The 14,049-nt window shown below is 46.0% G+C and overlaps 1 protein-coding gene across 1 annotated transcript in view; it reads left to right on the plus strand.

Moving 5' to 3' along the window:
• Positions 1-14,049, plus strand: part of VPS13D (vacuolar protein sorting 13 homolog D) — an 88,708-nt gene that overhangs the window by 71,839 nt on the left and 2,820 nt on the right. Inside the window, 1 exon segment of the mRNA XM_050322716.1 lies at positions 11,765-11,896. Coding sequence (XP_050178673.1) covers positions 11,765-11,896 — 132 coding nt within the window.

Raw genomic sequence — 14,049 nt, forward strand, 5'->3', positions numbered from 1 at the left:
AAATATTTGGTTCTTTTAAATGTGCTTCCCCTGGAAAGCAGCAGCCTGTGCTGGTTGTTCCTTAGCTCTCCACTTCCAACACCCCACTGGGAGATGAGCAGTGAGGTTTCAGAGTTGGAGACGAAGTCAACAGCAGGTGATTTTAAATTAATGGGGTTTTGCCTTTGTGCATCCTCTGTTAGCTGTGATTTGTACAGTAAGGTCAAAAGCAGTGGAGTTGAGAGTATCAGTGACAGTGAGAAGTAGAAAATATGTAACTGTATGGAGAACTAGGCAAAATTAACTGCCAAGAGTATATCCTCGAGGTTCTCAGGTTTTACTGGTTAATATTGCTTGATCCTTTACACCTCTGCATGTGTCCCAGATTCTGTCCTGACCTTGGACTTGATCTGGATCTGACTTTTAGAGTCTCTACAGTAATCTCAGTCATTTATGGGCCACAGTTCAAGGCCACACATCAAGGAGACATTGTTATTCTCCTGGGAAGCTCTTCTTAAGGTTTTCTTAGAAGCCAGAGAGAAAACACATTCATCAGTCTAATCAGTGAATGACTTGAGTAGTCATTTCCTTCATATCCTTCCTTCCTTTTCCCAGTGGGATAGCAGGTCTTCCCTCTAATCTCGGAGCAGGTTTGTCCCTTTCTCTTGCTTAGCTTGTTTGTCCCAGCCCTTGCCCAGCTGTAGCCAAGGGCTTTTCCTCAGCATCAGCCCCAATCTCCCACCCTCAACCCCAGTCCAACTGGATCTTATGGGTTTACATTCCTCTGTCATTAACTGTCTGGGTTGTTCCACTGCTTTTATGGGGCAGCTTTGAAATCCCCCAGTGTGCAGGTTGCCATCAGTGTGGTGTGAAAAGAGAGCCAGGCTGTGCTCTCCAAGCCATCCAGAACTGTGTTGGCTGCTTTTCCTGCCCTATCACATTGCAAATGGATATCTAGTTTTCTGCTTGCTGTTTTCCCAACCCAGGAGGGGTTTTTTTTATGTTTTGTTTTATTTTACTGCTTTGCAGACATCTCCTTGTCATTTAATATTTGCCTTCTGGATTATTTTTCCCCTGATGAACCAGGTTGCAATTTTGCAGGTTGAATCCCATTTAATTTCCTGCCATATTTCTGACCTCTTCAGGTCCTTTAGTACTTCACTGTCCTCACTGGAGTTTTAAACACCTCCTTATTTGTCCTCCAAATGTAGTTTCACATCACTAGATCCTTGAAGTTAAGCAAGCCTGGGTTTGTGTCTACACATTTTGCAGCACCTCAGTAGATGCTTCTTTTTCTGTGAGCAGTCTCACCTGCTCAGTGTTCTTCTGTTAGGTTTTATTTTATCACTGGTAACTTGCTGTAGTTCATTTGGAGAACCTCGCACTGTTCTTGAGGTGTCTGTTCTTCGTTGTTGATTTACTTACAGTAAATGTGAATTTATTTCCCTGTGGGAGAAGTAGTGGAATCCTGTCAGGATTGCTTTGCATGCTCACTCTTTGTAAAGGGAGAGCCATCTTCCCCTTGAAGCTCCATGGGAGGAATTCAAGCAGTTGAGACTTGTGGTGACTCTTCTGGAGCTCCTAAAATCAGGAGAGGCGAGGATGGAGTGCAGTTCCACCCCGCATTTCACTGCACTTCTGAAGCTCTGCGTGCTCATACAGTGGCTAATCATAAAGAACTCGGTCTTTAATTAATAGAATTTATTATTTCAAGAAATTAAAATATAATTTTGAAAGGGATATGACTTCAGAAATAAAGGAGAGTGGGGTCTGTTTGAGAAAGAAATACAGGGGGCAGGTTTTTCTTCTGCGCCCTCCTCCAGCATTGACAGGCTGGGAATCTCCCAGTTTGTTCCCTTTGCCTTCCCCCCCTGGAACAAAGAGCTGAAGGCCAATTCCTTGGGAGCACAGGCTCTGTTCTTCACAATAAAGCAGGATTTGCAGTGCATGACTGAAGAAAATAACTCTGATGCATGTAGTTTTCATGTTTTTTTTTTTTAATCCACAGGATGCAGTAAAAGAAAGATGAACCTTTAAAACGTTGAGTTTACTTAATCATATTTTATTGCAGAGCCTATAATTCTAGAGCCACATGTATAAAAATGTCAGACTTTCCAGAACAATACATTGTCCATTGCTTGTGCCCAGCAATAGTCCAGATGATTTGGAGAATCCAAACTCTGCACTGACAAATCCCTCTCCCTTTTCCTTTTTAGAGGGTTGAGTGGGATTGGTTTGACAGCAGGTACCAAACTCTAACACTTTTTTTGTCCATTAGTGCAAATACCCACTGTATGTCTGAATAATGTTTCCAGGAGGCTGTTCCTAAGTGTCTGCAATACCAGAGACCATTTATATTTGGAGCCCTCAGTTGTCTGCAGTTGGTTGTCTTTGTCCCCTTTTTTGACCTTGACTCAGTTTAACAATTTGGAAGGAGTGGAAGTGAAAACCACAGTGTTTGGACCTACAGCAGCAACATAATCCTTCATTAATATTATATAGATGTGGTTCCTTTCACATCTGCTCTGTAGGAATGTTTTTATGTAATAGGAGGTTTAAGGAAAAAATAAGCAATTATGGGTTAGGCAACGTTTAATCATGCAGGTCTTACACTTCACATATGTTGCACTGATGAGCCTCTGGAGATTATGAGCTAGACTTGGAGTAGCAGGGGCTGAGAGAGGAAAACCCCAGAACAACCCCCTTACCTGCTGGTTAAAAGACCCTTTCCCAAACCCAGGGGTTCCAGTTGCTGAGGCTGCTCATTGCAGCTCCCTCCCTCACACTGTGCCTCTGGGGTTTTGTGCACCCTACATTTTTGTAGATGATTTAAATTCCAAAAGGGAGGTCTAAACCTTTAGCTGAGACTTGTGCAACTTTTTTTGCTTTGCCATGACAGAATGTATTGAACTGAACACAAACCTGGCTTCAGAAAACTGCAGTCACTGGGTTCACCAGTGGGGACACGTCTGTTGGCATTAAACAGGGAGGCTCTGGGAGGGACTGGCTGTCATCCTAAATCCCAGCAGCTCTTCTGTGAGGAAGAAGGGTTTCCCATTAAAACATTTGTATTTAACTTGACATTTGAGGGCAGAAAGATACCCTGTGTGCTTGCAGACTGTGGTCAAGGGAGAGAGGCTCTGGAAGGGAATCTTGTGAGGGGAGGATTGATGGAGAAAATGGAACACATGGAAGTGAGCAATGCTGAGGAGTTACCTGAGCATAAAATGTGCAGTTGTGTTTTTCTTTAGATGTCCATTCATTACTAGCAACAAATAATTCCATAAAGGTAACGAATGCAGAGTTCTTACTGTGGTGGTCTCCACAACCCCAAAACATTTCCCCATGCCTTGGTAAGTTCACCTAAAGGCAGATCACCTAAACCCAGCAAGCTGTGCCCAGCCAGGGTTAAACTGCTGCTCAGGTTGGGTTCAGAGGAGATACCAGACCCAGCCTGATGGCACTGTGTGCATTCACTGGTTTGGAAAAGGGGTGAGTTAGTGAGGAAAAGGTGTTGTGCTGTATTAGGCTGGTCTGGTGTGAAAAAGAGATGGCTGAAAATGGACATTGTGGGCACAGCACTTGCTCCCTGCCAATGCAACATGTCTGGAGGTCGTGGACAAGTTTCTTGGGACACACAGACTTTTGCAGTAGGTGACTAATGTTTCCCAGTTTGGTTAAATCCAAAGCACTGTCACGTTGGCCTGGTGTAGTCCATCAGAAGTAGAAGTAATTATGAACTTCCTTCTGAAAAGAGCTGATAAATCCCTTGTTGGATTTACCACAGATTTATTCTACCACTTAAACTTTGTGTGACATGAAGCATTTGCTTCACAGAGTGGAATTCTTCCTCAGTGTGCCCACTTCACAGTATTTAGCTGTTAACTCAAAGGAATGCAGCTAGACAGGGAGAAAGTTTTATGTCCTCTGGAAATACTTGTATTTCTAGAGCCTGCATGTTCTGTCTGATTATCTTCTCTTTCAGCCAAAGGTTTTGAGTGCCAAGGCCAAAAGGGAAAAGAAACACCTTTTACTCTGTTTTATGTTTTCTGGTATTTATGTGGTTCTTAGAACACAGAATCTCTGCTAAAGGATGCTGCTGTCTTGGTGTATTCTGTGTAGCACTTGTCTTGGGTAGAAACAATTCCAGAGAGCTGCTGATTTAACTAGTCTGCAGTGGTGCCTCCTAAAACAGAATTGGAGAGTCTTTGGAAAAGAAAAATATATTATATTCATTCATTAGCATCAGCAGAACCAAGTACAAAGTCATCAAAGACTGGGCCATAAATTATTTGCGGTTTCCATTCACAAATCTGCCTGCTCAGAACGAGGTGGGATAAGGTGGGAGCGTCTGCACCTCAGGAAGGAACAAAAGCTTTATTCAAACCAGCTGGGATGTCCTGAGTTCTGCAGAGAACCCGTCGGGCTTGAGCCCCACAACTGGCACACAGACATCTCATACACCTTCTGTGGGTTTCCATAACCTTCTGGCCCATTTTCCAGGATTTTCTAGTTCATAAAAAATAGCAGGAAAGATGAAACTGGTGTAGTGCAATCGGAGTATAGGATTTGTTTATTTACTCCTTTCTGAGGCACAAATGGCAGGAGCTGCTCCCCAGTGCAGCGTCTGTGTGACCTCCTGGCCTGACACAGCTGCTGCTGCTGCCAGAGGGGTGAAGTCTGGTCCAACAGGTCTGGGCCATTCCTGGGAATGTCTTACTAGTTTTAATAGGGATGGAGGTAATTTGGGTATTTTGGGTGCTGAAGAACGAGTCCATGGGCACCTGCACAACCAGGGAGAGTGCTTGGGGATTTCCGTGTTTGTATTTGCTTCTCTTGTGTGGATTTGGAATAGAGTCCAACTTGTCTCTCCATTTGACTTCACTCCTGGTGGTTTTGCCTTGAGGTTATGTTAAAGGTTTCTGTACATCCTTCATTTTGTGACCTGCATCAAGAAGTGCCCTTTAATTACCACAGTAATACAGCTTTGAGTAGAGAGTGTCTGAGCATACCCAGAGATGGACTTTTTCCACCCTCAGACCATTCCTCAGATGTAGGAAAACGCCCATTTTAGACAAAATGAAAATCCTCTCTCCATGCTGTATTTCCAGTCATTTTTGTGCCTTCCTAGAATTCCTTGCTACATCCTAAATATGAGGGCAGCAGGTTCTCTGAGGTTACTCCCGGTGTTTAAAACAGTGGAACCACTAAACCGTGCAGCCAGTCAGCTTTGCACTGACAGGTTTTATTTTCAAACCAAGAGATACAGCATTGCTTTAAAACTAATACCACTTCTGAGCAGTGCTTTAAAGCCAGCTTAGTCGGGGTTCATATTTATGCAGCAATTACAGGCTTACTTGAAAAGCAGGAGAGCTGAGGGCGAGGTGTGTTCCCAGGGCTGTTTACCTGTTACTAGACAGACTTTGCCCTGTCATTACCGGGAAGGTTTTGTGTTCAGTCCCAATCCAGAGCCGGTAGATGGGAGCCCAGGGCCTGCTGGGATGGGGTTTTACACTTGTGCTGTCCTTTTGCCCTTCCCCTGAACTCTTTTCATTTCAGTCATGAGCAAACAGTCAGTGCCTGAACTAACAACCCCGCAATCCTCCAAAGCACGCTCCTTACAGTACCAAACAAAGGGAGGCCCGCGTGGGCCGGCCCAGGCCAAGGAATGCAGCTTCGGGGTTCTGCTCCATAAATTTAACCAGCACGACAAAAAGGAGATAATATGAGCCTTCGTGATGATCTGAAAGGGGGAGGTTTGTGTCCCATTGATTGCGGTCTGGCCCCGCGCCAGCCCCGAGCCTGACCGACAGTTGAACCATATCGTTAAGGCGTGTAATACAGCTCGAGTCTTGTACAGCAGCCAATGAGTACATATCCAGAGGGCAAAAGTTTATAAAGAGTCGAGGCTGTCCTGTTTAACCCTCTCACACTGCCTGTAATGTACACTGCTGCCATTCAGAAATAGGCACGTCGCTATTAAAATGTAAACCTTCGACTTGCTGGGCTTGGAAAACGTACATGTGTGTCTGATTTCTAATGTGCAGCAGATTTATAAAGTGATCGCAGAAAAATATGTAAAACTGATCTTTTCTTTCTTTTAACCAAAAAAAAAAAAAAAATCCAACCCAGTGCTTTTTTTTTTTTCAGCATTGCTTTATCCAGAGTTACTTTTTTTGTTCAGAGACGTCTTCTGGGTTGTTCTGCAAACTCTTTCATACAGATGGAGCTATTTATTGCCTTGATGTCACCTCATTTAGCATGTGGCTGGTATTTTTATAGATAATTTTTTCACCTAATGTTGCTGTTAACATGTGGAATGCTCTTTATCAGTTCTGTAAGTACAGCCAGTCTATCTGAATTGTTCTTGCAACTGTGAACTTTAAAAATCAAAACAAACCTTGTGAGTAGCTTTTTGTTGGGTGAGGTTTGTGCTGGAGGACTTTGCTGTGCCTCTTGCATCCCCAGTTGTGGTAACTGGGAAGTATAAAAGGAGGGTCTGAAAGAGAAAAAACTCTCAGCAGAGTTGATTCCACAGAGTCCTTCATGCACACCCAGAGTCACTGTCCTGGTGCTGGGCAGGGGCCCTGGTTTCTTCTTCTCCAGCGTGGATTTGCTTTCCCAGAAAGGCAGGAGTACAGTATGGAAGCATTTTCTGTTGTGCTCAAACTATTTTACACTCAAAGTGAAGTGACCATGTTTGCATTTACTACAACTGGATATTGCTTGGCCAGCACGGATGGGGTTTGATGGGACTGTTATAAATGTGACTCCCCATCCCTGGAAGTGCCCAAGGCCACGTTGGATGGGGCTTGGAGCAACCTGGGCTAGTGGAAAGTGTCCCTTCTCGCTTCCTTTTGAACTTGGAGCCCAGTGAGGTTGTGTGCAACCATAAACCCAGGGAATAGTTCTCAATTTGGTTTTGATCTGGTGTCCAAAAGAAGAGGGAAGGGGGAGAAGAGCTCCATCTCCGAGAAGCTGGCAAGAACAACCTCCATGATAAACAGTTGCTCCTTCAGCCCACTGGATCCTCCTAAAGGCACGTCGGGTCAGCTAAAGGTCTGCAGCATCTGAGCTGGGAGATCCCTCCAAAGAGGAGGGATTTGACTGTAAGTGGGAGGTTTTAACCCCAGGCACCATTTATTTGCATGTTTCTGCCTGAAACGAGCATTTTGGGAACACATTTAACAAGCACAATGTATTCCATGCGTTTGCTGGAATCAACGGCCCATATGAGCTTCCTCAGATCTGCAGTCAGCAGGGAGCTGTCTGGCCCAGGATTTTACACATTCTTGCATCTAAGGGAGACATTCTGATGCCAAATCCAACACTCAACTGACTGCACCGTGTGTGCATTTGAACACACCTTCACAGCATCTGTGTTGGAAGAGGGGAGTGAATCCCGTGGCAGAGCTGTGCCGGATCTCTGGGATCAGGCAATGACCTGCCTGTTGGGAGCTGCACCCCAAACTCCAGCACGGGGCAGGAGGCAAGTGCACTGAGCCCTTGAAATAAGAATCACCAGGGAACACAGAATCCAGACTGCCACAACTTTTCCTGAGATGTGCTGAGACCTGGCACATTAAATCCTGCTGTCTGTCCCCTTCTGCCCAGGAAATCCAGGGCATGTTCCTGCTTGGAGCGCACCAGTGAGGAAAGAATTGTGGGAACAGTGGGTTTTTGGTGCTGAGCAGAGGTGTGATGTGCAGAACAGCCCCTGGCAGACGTGGCACGTATCTGTTCATGTTTGTTCTCCATGTACCCCCCCAGGTACAGCTGCAGCATCAGGAGGTGGTGGCTGTGATGGCCGAGTTTGGAGCTCAGTTTTTAAGGCAGAGGTTGTTTAGCACTTCATTGGCTCTGGCACTTGTGAGTGTGCTTTGCTTGGTGTCCTCCCATCACATCTGACACAAGCACTCTCTCCTTCTGCATGTCATGGACCTCGTGCATGGGATGGTGATCCCAGTGGAAGGCTGCAGGTGCAATTGTGTCAGGTACTTTAGTTGTGTATTTTATGGTAGAAGATAGAATCACAGAATCACCTTATCAGATTAAGTCACTTTTAATGTCTGAAGTGCACTGAAGCCCCCTCAGACAAAGCACTCCCTGTATTTAGGACTTTTCCCAGAGCCAAGCAAGGAACAGTTTGATATTATTTCTTGAAAAAGCCAGCAGCTATTGAAAATTGTGTCTTACAGTACCTGCCATTTTCCTTTGTTTGAATTAAGGTTGCTTTACAATCATTACAAGGGGATAAAAACTGTTCCCAGGCTGGAAGTCGGTATGCCAGGTTACAGCCCAGAGCAGGCTTTTGGCAATAAATTTTATGCAAACCTGAAAAAACAAGTTTACAGTGGAAGCACTGACTGATTTTGAGCTGTACCAGAACCAGTAAGTTACTGCTTCACTGGGCTGGGCTGACAAGGTGGTCAGACTGGAACACACCTTCGCTGGTGACAGTTGCTGGAAGTTTTGGCAGCACAAACTGGGTCTGCCTGAAGGAAATTATTCCTAGAGAGTGTGAGGAGAGCCCTGGGACCAGGGATCCCTTGGGAAAGTGCCCATGGGTGGGGGCACACCCTGGGGTTTGGGTGCAGGCAGGGGGTGCAGCCAGCGAAGTCTCTGTGAGGAGCCTGATCCATTAAATATTAATTTCAGGTGTCAGAATTCCATCTGCTTGCACTGAGAGCTGTTGTTTGTGCAGGATTTGGGGTGTCCATGCTCAGGCTGGGTTTTTGAACAGATCTGTAGTTGCCAGTGCTGTTCTCTTACCCAGAGGACAGATGAGAGATTCCCCAGATACATATTTGAAATGAAGAGTTTAGTGATTAATGTGTCAGTCATGGGGTTTGTCCTTTTTCTCTCAGGAGAAGTTGCTTCATTTCCTAAAGTTGTTTTATTGTGAATAATTATTCTGGGTGTGATACTGAGGAAACTGAAAGATGTAAATTTGTAAATAATTTCTAAATCGTTTTAGAAGTGGGATGGTTTGTTTTAACAGACCAGCATCTGTTGATACACAGAGTTTGATGCCTTCTGAATTTCATTTTTAAAGTTTTTGTCAGGGCAGTCTGGGTGCACTTCAGGGAAATTTTTTAGGTCTCCAGAAGACCCTCAAAGATGAGTAAAGGTCCTGTTCTCACAGCCACTGTGTATTTATGCACCTCTGCAGGAATCACATCTACAGACCTGGTGGTGTGAACCTGCTGGGAGGGTACCTGCTAGGGATGAATGTGGAGGGAAGGAACAAGGACAGGGGACTCTGGAAAACTTGTGATGTCTCTCACAGAGCTTTCTCAACCTAAGCTGGTAAATAATTATCCCCACTAATACCTGACCCCTTCCTTCATCAGCGGGTTGGTGATGTGTTTGATTACAAAGCTTCCCAGAACCCCAAGGATTCTGTGAACTGCTCAGCAAACACCAACCAGTTAAGGCTGTGCCCTGGTCCCAGTGTGCCCAGCGAGCTGGCTGAGAGCTCCAGAGCTCAGCTTTGAGCAGGGCACAGCTCTGGGTTGGCCTCAACCTCCCGACACCCTCGGGAAGAAGCCCTTTGTGGCTCCCTCCAGCAGCACCACTCCCTGCTGTGCCGGGCAGACGTGAGGGCATTCCTGCCTTGTATTGCCTTTGTGTGCTTATTAAAAAGGAATCAGCAGATCTGCTGAGTGCCTGGGTAATGGGACCCAGATGTGGGCACCGCCACTCGCTCTTGCTTTACAAATCTGCAGCTTCGGGGATTTCATCAGCGTTGCTTGTTATTTACAGAACGTAACTTGAGACAGTAGAACAAATTTTTAGATTAAAAAAAAAATCAAGTGGTGTGGAATGTTTTTAGCTGTGCAGACCAAACAGAGCAGTTTGCCAAGGGGGTGATGGACTAAATCAAAGCGGTTTAGGCTCGAACCAGTGGCACTGGGTTGGAAAGCTGCTGACCTTATCACTGAGATGGGAATGATCTGTTATCACCAGGATGAATGTTTGAGCATGGAGGGGACAGCAAGCACTGTACTTGTACTCTGAAGTGCTTCTTCCATTTAAAAACAAAAACCAAACCCTAAAACCAACCACAAACCAACCACAGCTCAGAACTGCCAAACCTTCCAGAAATCCACTGTGGTGCCCAGTACCTTTGTGGTGCTGGTTGTTCCTCTCTGACCTGCTGTAAACCAGACATTAGAAACCAGTGTTTAGAGTTCTTCTAGTTCCTATGGGATTAAAAGGCCCTATTTTATTCCCATTTTTAGGGTAGTCTTGCTTGCAGTGCTTCAGATCCCTCTTCTCAAGATACCACAGAACATTAGAGATGGCCCAGGTGAATGTTTATCTCGAGGGTGGTTCATGGAAAACCCACTGCACGCTGCTGCTCCTCACTCCCAAGGGGCTGCTTATCCAACCTTCCTGAAAGCAGCATGGGAAGTGTCTCAGCAAAATGTTATTGACTGGCCAATAGTGAATTAAAACCCACCTTACACTGCAGACAATCCTTAGACTTGTCAGTAGAAGCTGGAGAGGTTTAACAGCTGATGGAGGCTTCGTGGATCAGTGATATTTTGCCATTTTCCTGCTTTGGGAACTCAGGAAGTTGGACAAGCAGCAAGATGTGAATTGCACCGGTTGGAATTCTTTAGTTTCTTTGGAATTTCGCCTCAACATTTTGCATTTCACGGAGGCAAACGCATACTTTGGTTGACTGCTTTGTAAGAGTCTTAATAGGTAAAAACAGGCATGTGTTTGTTCATTGCTGGTGTAGGTTCAGAAAGACAACAGTACAGATGAATCCTGTTCGTATCTAAGAAACCCAAGGGGCAGGTAAAGAAGTCTAAGGAGCAGAAGGCAAATGCTCTGTGTGCTGATGCTGGGCAGCTCCAAAAGCAAAGGTGACGTTCTGTGGGACTTTCCTCCTGTCTCTGGGTCAGAAAGGCTGGAGGCAGTTCCTCCTGCAGGGTCTCTGTAAAAAGACTCAGGCTGGGAAGCAGAGAGCACTAATCCAAAATGGAGCATTTGGCTGGGAAATCAGTAACAGCAGTAGCCTGGAAGAGGGATGAAATAGCAGGGAGCAGCCCCAGAGTGATGCTGCTGGGAAGGGACGGGGCTCGGCAGCCTGTAACACAACTCTTCAGGGGCAGGGCGTTCCAGGAGCTTGAAGGAATTCAGAGTATTATTTTTTAACAAAATACTGCTCAGGGAGGAACCAAAGCCTGCAGTGCTGTGGCCAATACTGACCTCTGATGTCTGTCAGCCCTCACGTGTGTGCCTTAATTATTGCCTTTTTTAACAGACACTCAGAAAGGTAAGGTGTGTTAAACCCTGCTATGGAGATGCTTATTAATGAGGATTTTAATTTTGTCTTAATTTAACTGCACCTTCCTGTTTCCACCACCCTTCAGTTTGCAGTCTACTGGCAGTGCCCATCAATGTGAGCTCTCTCTGGTTTGATATACTTTTATTTTCTGTACAGCACTGAGAAGAAACAGTCAAATCAGTAAAGCTCTGCTGATAAACAGATCCCAAATCTACAGACAGTAGACTCAGTTCAGGTTGCTTCTTCCTACTAATTTAGCCACTACCCCTTCACTGTAGAAGAAAACTACAGACACCTCTTGGAGATGGAGAACCACCCAGTGCCACGTCTCCCAGAGCGGGTGTCACAGGATCTGTGAAGACCTTGAATTTTTGAAGGCTTTGTCACACCCTTGTGTTTCAAAATGAGCAGGTCTGTGTGTGCTGGCAGGTGCCAGTGGGAGGCAAAGGGCTGCCCCAGGTCACCTCTGTGTCTCCCGTGCAGGACGCAGGCGGAGCGAGTGCGGAAGCCGCGGTGCTGCCGGGGGCCCCAGGGGCTCCTGCCCCGCTACCTGGAGAGCCAAGCTGAGGGACAGGAGCAGCTCTTCAAGCTGACAGACAACATCCAGGATGAGTTGTGAGTACTGGCTGACACAGCCATTTTAAACTGCTCTGTTTGTACCGTCGTGTCTGTAGGGGACAGGGGCTAAAACTGCTTCAGACGCACAGACACGCGTTCAGTGTGGGCCTCTCGCCACCAGAACATCATTGAGGAGCTGGAGTGTTCCCAGAGAAGGGAACGGAGCTGGGAAGGGTCTGGAGCACCAGGGGTGGCTGAGGGAGCTGGGGGGGCTCAGCCTGGAGAAAAGGAGGCTCAGAGGGGACCTTCTCACTCTCTGCAACTCCCTGACAGGAGAGTGGAGCCAGGGAAATGTCGGGCACTGATCCCAGGGAACAAGGGACAGGATGAGAGGAAATGGCCTCAAGCTGTGCCAGGAGAGGTTTAGGTTGGATATTGGGAAAATTTCTTCCTGGACATGGTTGTTAAGCACTAGGGCAGTGGTGGAGACCCTATCCCTGGAGGGACTTAAAAGTAGATGTGGCCCTTGGGGACATGGATTAGTGTGACCTTGGCAGTGCTGGGGGAATGGTTGGAATCAATGATCTTAGAGGGCTTTTCCTTCATGATTCCATGACTGTGCAGGAGAGGTCAGTTTGTTGACGGGGGTCTAAAGGCAGCATTCATCCCTTCCCTGGTCTCCACCACAGTTACTGATCAGCTGGGGCAGTGGGGAGTGTCAGACACTGTTCTGTCTCCCATCAGAGCCTGTGCCAAGGCAAAGGGGCAGAACTGCTGATGGTGGAGCTGCAGAGGGAGGTGCCAGTTCAGCAGGGTCCCTCGGTGTCCCCAGTGTCCCTGGGCAGGTCTGAAGCCGTGGGACACTCCAGGTTCTGGGAGGAAGAGTTTGCAATCTGCCACTTGCTTGTGGCCCTGCGAGTTTACACTTGGTTTATCCCGTTCCCATCCCATTCCAGGGTCTTTGTGCCTGGCTGGCTCCCAGGCAGGGGGAATGGAAAGAGCAATTTGTGACCAACAAAGATCCACAGCAGAGCAGTGGGCTTTGTCATCGAGTCCCACTGTTCATTCACTGTGACTCCTGCCATCAGGAACATCATTCAGCAGGAACACAGTGTTTCTTGTCATGGAAAATAAGTACAAAATTATGCCTCTGACTTTTATCCTAGTATCATAATCAAAAACACATTTAAAGACCTGATTATTTGCATATTTTCCTTCAGAGTTAAATCCATAAAAGGGGGTTTAATACCTTGCTCTACTGTTCTAACTAAATGTTTCCACATTTTTTTCCAGTTAGGCTCGCTGTTTCACTTCTGGAAAATATTGTGTAATTACTTCCTGATGTTGTTAAAAAACCCACAAATTCTCCAGAGATCTGGTTGCTTCTACTTTGTTCTACTGGATCATGTTTCATTTAATTTTTCATTTTATTAATTTGAGATATTTTTAATAGTGTGGATAGGTTTAAAAAATTAAAAAGTTGTATCCTTAAGTAGTATCTGAAAAGGTTAAAAATACCTGTTTTGAGAACTGGACATTGAGGAGAAAGTAACAGTTGGCAAGAGCAAAGGGGTAATGATGCATGACTCAAACTCAGAACAAAATGTAGAGCTTGAACTACAAATTAGCTAATGTTTCTGGGCTCCTCCATTAAATCACTGACCTCTGTTTCCATTCCTCGCAATATATACATGACACCAGTAAAAGCCTCACTGGGAAAGCAGATACATCATCTGTTGTTCTTATGGAGCAAACACAGCCCTGCTGCCCAGGTGCTTCCCCTGGGCTTTGGGGGAGCTGCTGGTGCCCAGTTTCTCCCCGTGGATGTCCCAGTGTCCCCGGTGGCACCGTGACCCCATCGGATCCCTGGGGTGTTTGATCCCTGTCCAGCCTGTTCCTCTGCAGCTGTAGGTGCTGCTCTGGGTCTAAATTAAGTTTTCTGTGACACTTCATAAAAAATGTCACTCTCCATCCCATTTAACTCATTTCAAAGGCAGAACCTTCCCCTGAAGTGTTTGAACTCTGGGAGAAAACTGCAGGGCAGCTGCTGGTTTCCGGGCCTCTGGTAATGTTGTCTTTCACCTGGGCTCCTTTGAGCTGAAATTCCCCCTTTTTTTTTTTTTTTTCCCCCCAGTTTGTTTTACTTAAAGGAACACAGTTTAATTTATCCTGTCCTGGAGCTCTGTCCAAGGGTAGAGCTGGCAAAGCTC

This window comes from Myiozetetes cayanensis, unplaced genomic scaffold (assembly GCF_022539395.1).
Source record: "Myiozetetes cayanensis isolate MyiCay16 unplaced genomic scaffold, myiCay2020 scf28, whole genome shotgun sequence".
NCBI lineage: Eukaryota > Metazoa > Chordata > Aves > Passeriformes > Tyrannidae > Myiozetetes > Myiozetetes cayanensis.